The 13,193-nt window shown below is 47.9% G+C and overlaps 1 protein-coding gene across 1 annotated transcript; it reads left to right on the top strand.

Moving 5' to 3' along the window:
• Positions 1-4,592: 4,592 nt before the first annotated feature.
• Positions 4,593-12,925, top strand: LOC149271881 (spliceosome RNA helicase DDX39B-like). The gene is made up of 10 exons (XM_089507033.1): positions 4,593-4,803; positions 5,134-5,261; positions 5,415-5,507; positions 5,753-5,936; positions 6,068-6,186; positions 11,184-11,315; positions 12,176-12,285; positions 12,368-12,512; positions 12,599-12,782; positions 12,909-12,925. The coding sequence occupies exons 1-10, from the start codon at positions 4,593-4,595 to the stop codon at positions 12,923-12,925; spliced, it is 1,323 nt and encodes a 440-aa protein (XP_089363159.1).
• The last annotated feature ends 268 nt before the right edge of the window (positions 12,926-13,193 follow it).

Raw genomic sequence — 13,193 nt, 5'->3', positions numbered from 1 at the left:
TCCGAAGCCGGTCACAAGCTGCACCTGTGGGAGAGCAGAGCAAATTAGGATCAACTATTGGACGAGCGCCATGTGTCTATTCAAGCCACCGCTCATACACCTCCCCCACCCACTGAGGACCCTTACACACCATGCCTGAAGGTTCACTATTCAGCCAATCAGATGGGGTTTAACAGAAATGTCCACTTTTTAAACTAAAGCCCCTCCCCCACACTAAGCCTACGAGCCATTAAACCAGTGGAGCGCGTCAGAGCGTTTACTAAAACTTCATGAAGTCTCAGAGACTCTAGTCACGATGTCATCATCCACGCTGGGGGCAGAACCCGCGGAATCTGGGTAACCGCACCACTTCCACGGGTATAGACTACTACGCAAGAAGGAGCCTCGCCGGTCTGGCGGGGGTTTAACCCGCTAAATGCCAGGACGCCCATGCAGTTCAGCATAACTCACCGGTAGGAGATCGCAGCCGAGGATTCTTATCTGCAGAATGAAGAGAAATCAGCCGTCAGACTTTAAACGCCGACTCGTTTTATAAATAAAGTTTTATCTTCTTAGGAGCGCGTCAGAGCGTTTACTAAAACTTCACGAGATCTCAGAGACTCTAGTCACGGTGTCATCATCCACACTCCCCGCACCTTATGGCACCAGTTCTGCACATCACACAGGTTTAAAACACGTTGGATGTTTGGGACGCGCACTATACCTTGCTTCGATTGACCTGAAGTAAAGCAGGGCATCCGCCCCCCCCCCCCTCAGCAGCACACGCCCTGCAATAAACAGAAGGCGGCAGATTAGCTTCCAGCGCCGTTTGGCGGAGAAGCCCCCCGAGGCGGCGGGGCCGATCAGAACGCTGCGGTTATTACATCACGAGACATCAGGGGTTAGAAGACTCATCATACGCAGACCAGAGACTGCAAGCAGAGCGAAGGACTCCATCATCAAAAATCTGTCGTTACAACAAGCGTTATCGTATCTACGAGCCACAGGGGCCACGATAAGTCAAGCAGAGGTAGTTGGTGCAGGTACTGGCAGCACATCGAGGATTGTTGGCAGTATTAAGATTTTGAGCTAGTGCCACCCCAGCCAGAAAGCGTCGCACGCAGCGCCATGTTAGTCAGACAGGAGGGAGGTGTTAATTCCAGAGGCCGCTCGTTAGTTTATTAGAAGATTACATTTTTGATGATAGATTCACTTTCTGATGATGGAAACGTCAGCTGCTTCCTTACCTGCCTGCGGCCCCCCGGCATCCTCATCACCTCACCAGCCTGCGGCCCCCCGGCATCCTCATCACCTCACCAGCCTGCGGCCCCCCGGCATCCTCATCACCTCACCAGCCTGCGGCCCCCCGGCATCTGCTGCTAGAGGGAGAAAAAAAAAATCCGTCATTAGCTTCATGAGCTGTACGCCTATACTATTTTATTATTGTTATTACACAATATTTATAAAGCACTGACAGATTCCACAGCACTGTACAAGGTAAAAATTTTAAATCCCCTCACTGTATAACCCTTTTCCACCTCTGCTGCGCCGTAAAGTAAACCTTCCTTTCATTCCGTTTAATTAAGCATCCAGTTTGAAATTAAAGCTTTCCGTTTTTAAGAGTTTTATCGTGCAGAGAAATTTCTAAAATAGCCAGAAATAAACACCTAGCAAGTTAAAGGCTCATTTACCCGGCAGGGCTTTCACCTCCAAGCCAGAAGCATGGAAGGAGTTAAGTTCAAAACTTTATTGATAATTACATTTGCTAGCATCGCATGAGTCAGCTACTCAGCAGTCACTCCGCACTGTACGGGCACCGACAGGGTCCAAACAGGTTCCCACTAGTAACTGCGGACGCTCGATGTACTTTTACTCGGACCCCGTGAAGAGCCAAGAAGCGGCCGTACTTCTGCAGACAGACTCTAGATCGAGAGGAGCCATTCGGAGAAGAAATACTCACTTAACGCGCGCTGGGCCCGGCCTCTGAGCCGCACGGGGAGCTCTGAGCGCCGTACAAAGCGGACTGGAAAGCATATTTAACGAACAGATTCGGCTGTTCAAGCGCCATGGCTACTTGAAAGGGTACCCGTGCCTCTACAGCGCACAGGAAGAGACAGACTGTAGCTGCCGACACGTTTTATATATGCTTGAAACCACGCCCCTTCTCAGGCCTCTTTTTGGTGGCCGATCACTGCCTGTCTGAATTGGAAAGGCGCCATAGATTTGATAAACAGCGAATAAATTGCTCTGTCCATTATGCGTCCAGTCCAGTTGAAGCTTTTGATCAGGCAGCTTACATAGCCAGCGATTCTACGTTTGCCCACAGGGGGAGCTATTATAGTGAATCCATATTGCCATTCCTCTCCCAAGAGCAATCCAATGTTTGACACAAACATGAAATTCATCTGCCAACAGATCGCCTTCTTTCCTCCTATCTAGTCACTGTTTCTTCTGCAGTAAAGACTAAGACTCGTCTTAGATTCAGGAGCCGTATGTCTATCCCATGCATGTTTAAATCCCCTCGCTGCATTAACCTCTGTTATTTCTACTACCATCTCAGTGAAATATTATTTACTGAGTTTTTATAGTATACAGTGCTATCATATTATGAATCGCAGTGCTATGGGCAAACATAATGTAACAAGTGGACCTGCTCAAACGAGATTCACTGCAAAATTACAATTAAACGTTTTTTAAGAATTTTCCACAAACTAGAATTCTGCAAATACTAATGTATGTACATGAACTCTTCTGGTGATGTATTTTCCACTATAGCGCTTAAAACCGGCATTCCTTAGACAGCCTTGGCTGGCAAAACGTTACAGGGTCCTAGCAATTTCAATCATTTTGCCAACCGACGCGCACCTCAGACCGGAAGTGGTATCACAGATTGCCGCTTTTGGTTCTCCCGCCTTGACTGGAGAAGGAAGCAGATTTCAGGTAACTCGGTGTATTTTCTGACAGGCTATCTTTGCCATTCGTCTTCATCCGATCTTTCTCACCGCGCTTATCCGCAGACAGGAGCCCCCGTGCGCAGCAGGGGTTCTAATTCTCTGTCAGAGCCCTCTTGGAGGGGAGGGTCTTGGACTGCACGGTATATATCTGTGGAGAATGGGATCTAAGATGGCGGCAGAGAGGGTCCCAGACCCTTCTCTCCATATTCCCCGACTCTCGTCACGGACACTGCGTATCCCAGCGGCCTTGAATACCCCGGGATTTCTGGGGAGCTGGGCCCAGTCTGTGATTGACAGCTCACCTGGCATTTTTTAAATGAAGGTGGGGATGGGCGGAGCTACGTTGTATAGGCTGCGTAAGGTGGGCGGGGCAAAACTGAAGGTGAAGTGTGTCTAATTTGGGGTCACATCACTGTGCGTGAAAGCTGTGCTGGCAGTATGGTTGGCAATTACCTCCCTCAGAGTGACAAAGAGCAAATCAGAAAGGGGTTTGGGGTTAAAAGGGCAATTTTCATTTGGGTGGTCTATTGCCCCAAAATATGGCCGATCCAGCTGTTTCCTCATGATCACCTATGGGACTGGACCGTAACCCCGCTCCATCTGCCTCTGAGCTACAGCTGCCTTAATTCGTAGCGGGCCTGCGGGGCTGGCTGAGTCTTGAGAGTTGCATAGACAGGTGAATTCTTGCGGTCATGAGTCACGGTACTGATCATCGAGTTCCAAATAAATTGCTTTAATCCGTAGTGTTGTTCCCTCGCTGACGCTCTACCTTTTATAACACACAAGCATTCTAAGAACGTCACGTTGGCTCCCAGCTGCATCTGACCCTTTTCGGGAGGCATTTTTAATGAAGACAATGTAGTATCTACGCTTTATTTATATATACTGTGTTTGGGGTCACTTAGAAATATCCTTGTTTATGAAAGAAAAGTACGTTCTGTCCATTAAAATATAAATCCTCATCACTCCTGGGTTCCAATGGCCCTTTACATACATCAATACATTATTTAATGGGCAGTATATAGTACGGTATATATATATATATATATATATATATAGTATAAGAGCTGGGGGCGATTATTTCTGTGTAATTTAATGCGGTTGTTAGTGGGACTTGTTTTGTTTCGGGTATTCCTTCTATAACCCCGTTTCGTTGATGTTAATCTGTGTGTTTTGTACAGAGGGGACATTTTATTGCATGTAGACCGTTAACGTATGTACAAATGAGTGAAAATGATGCGGTCGCCATAGTAACCAATGGGATGCTATCACTGTTTCACCACTAGTGCTCGGTACCAGAATTCCTCTTCATATATAAACCTACATAAAAGCGACTATTCTGAAAGAGCCGCGTGTGTTACATTAAACTAACTTCATTCCGTGCTGCTGTTAACTACCTAGTATCCGGTGGTCTTGGGGTGTCTGGGGTGAAATAACAGGGAAATTCTCTTTAACCGTTTGTGGTATTATGGAAGTGTCAGCCCTGATGTAGAAGGCACTCTGCAGGCAGGGGGTTGGGGTAAAAATGGCCGTCTGTAAAGAACGGTTGGGGAGTCATTGGGCCGCCTGGGGATTATGTTTGTGGAGTTGTTTTTCATGCCATAAAGCCGCTCAGTAAACGCGTTGTGTTCTTCAAGGCTTTCATATCTCCAACTAAAGATGGCCGAGACAGATGTGGACAACGAGCTCCTGGACTACGAGGACGATGAAGTGGATAACCAGGCCGGGGGAGATGCGCAGGACTTGGTCCCCAAGAAGGAGATAAAGGGATCATACGTGTCCATTCACAGCTCCGGCTTCCGAGACTTTCTGCTCAAACCGGAGCTGCTCCGCGCCATTGTGGATTGTGGCTTCGAGCATCCATCGGAAGGTGAGGAGAGGGAGCGGAGGGTGAGTGGCTGGTAAAGATGGAGTACCCTGTTTATAAGGAATAGCTGAGGACGAGCAAGTTTATCAATCGCTTCTGCTGACCGTTTCGGGAATCTTAAGTCGGATGCAGGAAAATCTTACTGTTGCCCATAGCAACTGCTCTTTACAATGAAATATACCTAGCAACAGCCAGGCAAGTGCTCATCATTCTCAACGTAGACAGCAGGTTAAAGGCACTGTTGCTTGGTATGTTTAATTTTAAAGTGCAGTTGCTACGGGCAACGCTAAACCTCCGTTTTGCATCTGACCGTGTCTTCTCTTCTCGTTACAGTGCAGCATGAATGTATCCCTCAGGCCATTCTAGGGATGGATATTCTTTGTCAGGCAAAATCTGGCATGGGGAAAACGGCAGTGTTTGTGTTGGCCACGTTACAGCAGCTGGAACCTGTAACAGGACAGGTGAGAGGGGATAGACCGCGATGAGTACCCCGCTCGTCACAGCATCGTGTTAACAGCAGTTCTGATTTTTTTTTTTATCGGTTCTATGTTAAACGACACAACGCCGTAGGGAAATCCGTGTAAATGTTCTGCTCTTTTTCTTTTGCCGTGTAGGTCTCCGTGTTAGTTATGTGTCATACCAGAGAGCTGGCTTTCCAGATCAGCAAAGAGTATGAACGCTTCTCCAAATACATGCCATCTGTCAAGGTAAGAGACCATGGCTTTCTCCATCTGCCGAGACTGCGGTCTCGAGTGCGTAATCTTTCTCATTATCCTCCTCCACGCATCCGTTTCCTTACACCTCTAAAATCTGTTTTTAGTCATTGATTATTTTAGGTTGCCGTTCCTTCTGTGCCTGCGTTTTAACATACTAACATATTTTCATACATCACATCTTTATCAGTATTAATAATAATGATCTGTGCCTAATCTTTTTATTCCCCTTCCTCCAGGTGGCGGTGTTCTTCGGGGGTCTCTCTATCAAGAAGGACGAGGACGTGCTTAAAAAGACCTGCCCGCACATCGTGGTGGGGACTCCTGGTCGGATCTTGGCGCTGGCGAGGAACAAGAATCTGAATCTCAAGCACATCAAACACTTCATCCTAGATGAATGCGACAAAATGTTGGAGCAGCTAGGTGAGGAAAGAAGCAAGTTCCCGTGATTAGTCGTGGGGGCTTTAAACCTTCCATTAAAGCGGTTGGGGCGGGTGGTGGAAAAAAAGGCACCAATCGTAGATCTCAGATTGTCCCGTTCAATCCTCTCTCAGACATGCGCAGAGACGTTCAGGAAATCTTCCGTATGACTCCTCATGAGAAGCAGGTCATGATGTTCAGCGCCACTCTGAGCAAGGAGATTCGCCCCGTTTGCCGGAAGTTCATGCAAGATGTAATAACCGAATCTTCCAATCCTTCCTACTCCCCCCCCCGGCCGGCGCTGCCACCCAAGGGACGCTGGGGACAAGAAGCTCCGTGTCGCCCCGCTTCCCGAAACGAGTCACACGTTCCACCCTCTGCACGCCCTCTCCCTCGTGTGACCCAACCACCTACTGTCACACCGGCTAGTTACCTGCTCTGGTGCCGCGGTCACGTGTGTCGTGGCAGCCGAGCCGCAAAGTATCCGTGACACCCAGTCATGCGTCACGACAGCCGTTAAATATCCCATTTTTTTTGTCACGTGACACAATCATCGAAAATGTCACGCCGCCTCCCTTCAGCCATTTAAACCAAAAGCCTCACCGCTCCTGAGCAAAATCCTTCCTGGGATGTGACGCCATCAGAAACGTCACACCGGCCGGCTCTGCTCCCCCTCAGACCCCCGGCACCAAACGCAAGGCCACGCGAGTCCCTTTGTCAATGTGCCGTAAAAAGGGCTGGTGCATCGGTCACGTAAAATGACCCTTTTTGTCACCAATTCCGACAAAACGACCCTGTTTATCGGCTTCTTAGCCCAAATTGCCCCTATGCACAAAGCACGTTAATGTGTCTGTACCCAGTAACACGTGCCGATGTCATGTGACACAATCTAAATCCCTCGTGTCATATAAAAACTTGTGTTTTTTTCTCTAATCTGACCCGCTATATGAAATATCTGATATTTTTGCGACAAGTAGCAGTCTGTTTTGCCCCGTTTCTGTCCCGTTACAGACTGGTTCTACTTGTTGCCAAATCAGATCCCCCCCTGCCTTTTATTTTTGCACTTTTTCACCCGTGACATTGTTTTAATCGTCACGCTTCCGTTATGACTTTTCCCTGCTACTTAACGTCTAAGTTTCAGGGACCGGTCATAATTACGTTCCGAAACCAGGCGGGTAGCGGGGAAAGAGTAGTGAAGTAAAGCTGGGGAGGAATAAACGCCCTTGCAGTTACCAGGGCCAGGCACGGAAACGGTTCGCTTTTTAGTGATGTGGAGAAGTCTGAAAAAGCATCTAAAGAGCTGAGCTGCAGGTTTACAAAGGCCAGTTATCGATGGGTTAAAGGGAAGGGCTCAGTGCCATGGAGGGCTAAGTATTTGGAGCAATATGGCTTTCAAGGGGGTGCAGATTAAGTCAGCAAGCCTGGTTTAGTGAATAGATCAGATCAGCGTCTGCCCCGTGGAAGGAAGCCAGGGAGGGTGGATTAGCCGGCAACCGAGGAATTGGAGTAAAGACCGGGAATTGGAACAGAAGCTTAAGCCTGACCTCCAGGAGAGGGGCTGCTTTATTTCTGACAGGCAGGACACCGGATTCATGAAGCAAAAGATTGAGCGCAGGGAGAGAGCAGAAAGGGCCGCTTGTTCTCCTGTCTGGGCTTTCTGCCCTCAGGACTATTCTATACCCCCCCCCCATCCTATCCCCCGATCCCTCTGTGAATGTCTGTATCTGCTGGGTACGTGTGAACACAATGTGCAGACCGGGCCGCAGAGAGCTGTACGAGCAGCCTGTCGGTCTATTGCTGAATAGAAGCGAAGGCACCGAGTTGCGTATGCAGATTAACGTTATACACGTATGTTATTGGATATGTGTAACGCGTGTGTCTGTATGCTGTGGGTGGCGGAGCCGCGGCTCTGATTGTGCCGCTGACCGGGTTGTACATCGATACAGATATTTATTTATTATACGTATCCGCAGAGCTGAGTTGTGTTGTGAGAGTCCGGATCGCTCGCAGCCGTCTGATCTCCGCGCTCCTCGTCTGTCTGTCCGCAGCTTCGTTCTGATGCCGCCGGGCGCTGCTTGTTTGCTTTGACGTGTGTTTAATGCTTGGATGCACATTGTGTTCGCGTGCTTTGCGCATGGACGAGCGAGGGCAGGTTCTATGGATGTAACAGATGTGAAGGGGGTCCGGCGCTGGCGGTTTTCCCCGGCTGTATTGATGAACCCGTTGGTTGGGCTCCCAGAACTTTTGATCTTTGTCTATTTTTATAATCAAACACCTGAAGATAGCTGGCTGGCTGTGTAAAGGGCACCATCACCTAAAACCACCTCCAATTTAGCATAAAAACATTTAAATGGATAGTTTAATGTCCTCCTCCTTGGTGGGCTGACATTTCTAGCTGCTGATTGGCAGCTTGAAGCAGCCAATCGGTGGCAGGAAAGCTCTCCCATTGAATATAATGGGAGCACTTGCCCCACATGCTCATGTATGGGGGGGCTCGGCCACACGGATTTCATGTGGGGTAAGGGCTGGGGCAAAAGAAACCACATGCATTCAAAGGGACCCCCCAGCTGTCATATGCATTAAAGCACTCATGATGGCCGGAGTGTCCCTTTAACATCATACGCGGCAAGCTCTAGACCTTAAAGGGCCACATCAGCCCCTATGATCTCGTTTGCTTCGTCAGCAGTTTTCTGAACACGGAAAAGGCAGCCGTCTATCATACCTATTTATTTTGGGTACATGATAATGAGTTTTAGGTCGTCCTGCTGAACCTGGCCCTCTTTGCATTACGATCTCTTTGCATCTGCTTGTGTACGCGTGTGTAATGTGTACGCGTGTGTAATGTGTACGCGTGTGTAATGTGTACGCGTGTGTAATGTGTACGCGTGTGTAATGTGTACGCGTGTGTAATGTGTACGCGTGTGTAATGTGTACGTGTTAGCGTGTGTAATGTGTACGCGTGTGTGTATATACGTGTTAGCGTGTGTAATGTGTACGCGTGTGTGTATATACGTGTTAGCGTGTTAATGTATCGGCCACATTAATCTTGTTACACACGAGTACGCATTATGGGGATGGAACTGGGAATGCGCCATAGCACTGGTTTCAATCTGTGATCCCGAAGAGCCTGGACGGTGCAGATTTTAGTCGCATGGCTGCCGGTCCGAGGATTTTCTTAAACCGGCTCCATTTCTGCTCTTTTGGGATGCAGTTTGATACCAGGGCTTGGTAACTACTTGTGTGCCGGAACATATTCTGACACTCCACGGGTTAATCCGATAGGGTTCTGAAATCGTCCTTTTCAGCCCCCCCCGTCTTTCTACCCCTGCGCCGCAGAAATCTAACCCGTTGTGATGCGATCCCGGTTAATAAGATCTCTTCTTGGTGAGATGGTCCCTGTTCTGAGATTGAGCTCCCGCCCCAAAGCAACAAGACGATGCCTGGCAAAAACCTTATGTCTGGGCGTCCTCTTCACCCTAAAACGCCTTGAAATGTGTGAAACTGTTTCCTGTAGCGGCGTCCAGCAAGAAGCCCCCAGCTGTTGCGAAACCACAATTCTCATGACGCTTTAGTAGCCATTTCTGATGTCCATGCGCTGGTGGCTGAGCGTTGTGGGAGTTTGAGTTCCGCAGCAGCTGGTTCTGCCCCTGCCGTCGTCCTCCGAGGCTCCGTGGGGGTTTAAAATACTCGATCGCTCCTTCCCTGGTACTGAAAGCAGACACCCCGAGCCGCTTCTGGTTTCGTGAAACCCCCGTCTGGTTTCTGTTTGAATCTGCCGAGCAAGACCATGCGTTTATAGCCGTATTCATTTATTTTTTTAGTTTTTTTTTACTTGTTTTGAGAGTCCAGGAAGTATGTGTGTAAAATACGTAACTCTTGGGTCCTCAAAATGCTGATATGGAGGGTATTGGAGACCGCATGGCGCATCATCCTAGACAGAAAGTTTCTGACTTCTGGCGTCACACGCGTTTTAGGACTCTTTCGCTATACTTATTGAGTGAAGTCAGGAAAAAAATATTCGTCTCTCTCGATATTAATACAGGAGACGGGGTTTCACGCGGCCAGAAGTGACGGAGGTTCAGCCAGACTCGCCTGCTGTGCATTAACGTTAAGGCTAGGTTTCCACTTGGGTTTTTGTCCTGCGTTTTTTTTCTTGATGAAAAACGCCAAGAAAACTGCCACTGCATTTTCCTGCGTTTTGGCGTTTTTTTCTGGAGTTTTTTCTGGAGTTTTAGCCTTTCTGTGGAAATTGCTTTTTTTGACCTTAGGCAGGTTTTTCCAGCCTTTACAAGTTAGAAGTTTCACCCAGCTAAAAGGGATTAGGATAAATGGCAAGTATCTGCCCCCTGATGTCATTTCCTTGGTAGAGTTCTACTTAAACGCCCCGGCGGACCCTTTTGTCTCTTTTCTGTGGTTTGTAAGGCCTGCTTTATTCCGAATGTCTGCTCCTCTAGGAAGATTGGCCCCAAATGATGGTGCAAATTGTTTGCTGTTGCTTTTGGCAGGCAGGATCCCGTTGGTTTGTTTGTAATGGATGTTTGTTCCAAATGGTGTAGAATTCAATATGAACTTTGTTTTGTGTGAAACTGTTTGTTTCCCGCCTATTTCTCGTAGGACACACAGATACCGGGTCCATCCTCTGCATTGTAACTGTGGAAAAAACGCCATAAAAAACGCCAAGGCAATAAACCCACATGGCTTTTTCATGGCGTTTTTTCTCTCCCATAGACTTCTATTGGAGAAAAACGCCAAGATTTCCTTGCAAAAAACGCCAGAGCGTCAACATGCTGCGATTCTGAAAAACTGCCACAGAGCCCAAAAAAGCAGAAAAACGCCAGAGGACTGAAAAAACGCCAAACAAAAAAACGCCAAGTGGATCTGGCATTCTGCGATTTCCTATTGAAGAACAGCTAACATCTGGCTGCTGCGTTTTTTCACTAAAAAAACGCCAGGTGGCGCTATTGGCGTTTTTAGCTAAAAAAAAAACAAGTGGAAACCTAGCCTAATGGAGATATTCCGCCCAAAATGCACAGGATCTTATGTATATATGTATGTATGTATGTATATGTGTGTATATATATATATATATATATATATATATATATATATATATATATATATATATATATATATATGACTGACCCCCTGTTAGGTTCTAGGCATCCGTGTCCCCTTCTGTAGGATTTCACAAACCAAGCCACCCCCTCCCCTTACTGTTTAACCCTTAATTTCCCACCCCACCCCCTCCAGCCGATGGAAATCTTTGTGGATGACGAGACCAAGCTGACTCTTCACGGCCTGCAGCAGTACTACGTGAAACTCAAGGACAACGAGAAAAACCGCAAGCTTTTCGACCTCCTGGATCTTCTGGAATTTAACCAGGTGAGCCGCCGTTTCTGCTTCCGATTCTCACTTAGTCTCCATTAGTCCGATATACTGTACCGGAGATCCATTATATTTAAAGGCATAAACAAATACATCAAATTTAAGTTCTTTAATATACATTCTTTAAACCTACAAAAAACTAAATGACTTTAGAGGAAGCTCCAGCTGCAGAGCTGCAGCAGAACGCCTCTGCTGTGGTCTGATGTTTCACTCCACTGATTGGCTGCTTGGATCTCCTGCACAGCAATTGGATGGGGGCAGGGAATGGGGGGGACCGGTCGGCTATCGCATGCATTAAAATGCACATGATGGCGGGAGAGTCCCTTTAATGCCGGTTGGGACTCCTTTGAGATGCCGGCTTTCTTGCACTTTTTTTCCTTTGGGGGTCTTACGATCTTTTAAGACTTTTTTTTTTCATGGCTTTTTAAATCCAATGGAAATATATTTTTCCAGCGCTGTGTATAGTAATGGAAATTAATGGAAATTTTTTTTACCCGTTTTGTTCCGATAAACTCCCTTTATCTGCAGACCCGGAGCCCCCCTATTGTCGTCGTGTGATATTTTTTCCCTGCTCGGAGCAGAACACTGAGCCCGTTCTTTAGGGCAAGACTAATAAAGAGTCCGTTCATCCATAGACTTTCATTAGTCAGTGTCCGACTGGGTGATTAAGACCAGGCCGTTCTATTGTTACCACCAAGGGTGTCTAGTGGATTGGGCAAAGATACTAGAACATGTATAAACGTCAAATATAAAACAAAATGCTAAATTCTGTTGTGAAAATCTGTGTAAAGTTAAAACCCTAAAGCCAGCTCCCCGCCAGCGTCCGTCTCAGGCAGTGATGCCGTCCGTCGTTCCAGGTGGTGATCTTCGTGAAGTCGGTCCAGCGCTGCATCGCTCTGGCACAGCTTCTGGTAGAACAGAACTTCCCGGCCATTGCGATCCATCGTGGGATGGCGCAGGAGGAGAGGTGAGGCACAGGGGACGTTGTTATTTCTTTCCCTCACCGTGTTTTTATTGCGGAAAGCTTTACCCGCGCTTTGCACCCGCAGGCTGTCCCGGTACCAGCAGTTTAAGGATTTTCAGCGCCGGATACTTGTAGCCACCAACCTGTTTGGTCGAGGGATGGACATAGAGCGAGTGAACATCGCATTCAACTACGACATGCCGGAAGATTCCGACACCTACCTGCACAGGGTCTGTATGGCTGGTCGGCCTCCATGCTGGTGTCGCCCTTCACTTCCTGTACGCTCTGCTCACTTCCTCCTCCTCTTCTCCTAAAGGTGGCCCGCGCCGGCAGATTTGGCACTAAAGGGTTGGCGATCACCTTTGTCTCAGATGAGGGCGATGCCAAAATCCTCAACGAGGTTCAAGATCGATTTGAGGTCAACATCAGCGAACTTCCTGATGAAATCGACATTTCCTCGTACAGTGAGTCTCTCTTTCTTTTCTTTATAAGCCAAGACGGTGCCTGCTCCTTCCCCATAATAATCTCATCTTTTTTTTTTCTATCGCCCCCCCCCTTTTTTTCTTTTTGTTCTTTCTCTCCTTTTTTCTCTACTTCTCTATTTTTTTTCCCTCTCTCTCTTTCAGTCGAACAGACACGATGAGCCTGGATTGCTTCTCGGCTTCCTCCGTTCTGCTGTATGCTGCCCACGCGCGCGGCTCCTTCCTGCACCTGTTTTTCTCGGGAGGGCTGAAGCGATCACCAGCTAATTTTTTGTTTTAAGACTCGCCCCGTTAGACCTCCATCAGTCGGCGTCCGTGGGATGTGTACGGAGCCCCGGGGTCCCGGTTTGTTCCACCGACCTCTTTACAAGGACTCTCGGTGGCAGGAGGCATTTTAATAAATCCCTGTCGAGGGAAGCCGTGCTCCGC

The sequence above is a fragment of the Sceloporus occidentalis genome, unplaced genomic scaffold (assembly GCF_023333645.1).
Source record: "Sceloporus occidentalis isolate IW3139 unplaced genomic scaffold, rSceOcc1.0.p SCAF_453, whole genome shotgun sequence".
Classification (NCBI taxonomy): domain Eukaryota; kingdom Metazoa; phylum Chordata; class Lepidosauria; order Squamata; family Phrynosomatidae; genus Sceloporus; species Sceloporus occidentalis.
Note: the sequence above shows the minus strand (reverse complement) of the source record. Positions and strands in the feature narration are given on the sequence as shown.

Coding starts and splice junctions, on each gene's coding strand:
- LOC149271881 (XM_089507033.1), top strand. CDS start 4,593: ATGGCCGAGACAGATGTGGACAACGAGCTCCTGGACTACGAGGACGAT. Junction 5,937..6,067: donor CAAAATGTTGGAGCAGCTAG/GTGAGGAAAGAA, acceptor ATCCTCTCTCAG/ACATGCGCAGAGACGTTCAG. Junction 11,316..12,175: donor ATCTTCTGGAATTTAACCAG/GTGAGCCGCCGT, acceptor CCGTCGTTCCAG/GTGGTGATCTTCGTGAAGTC.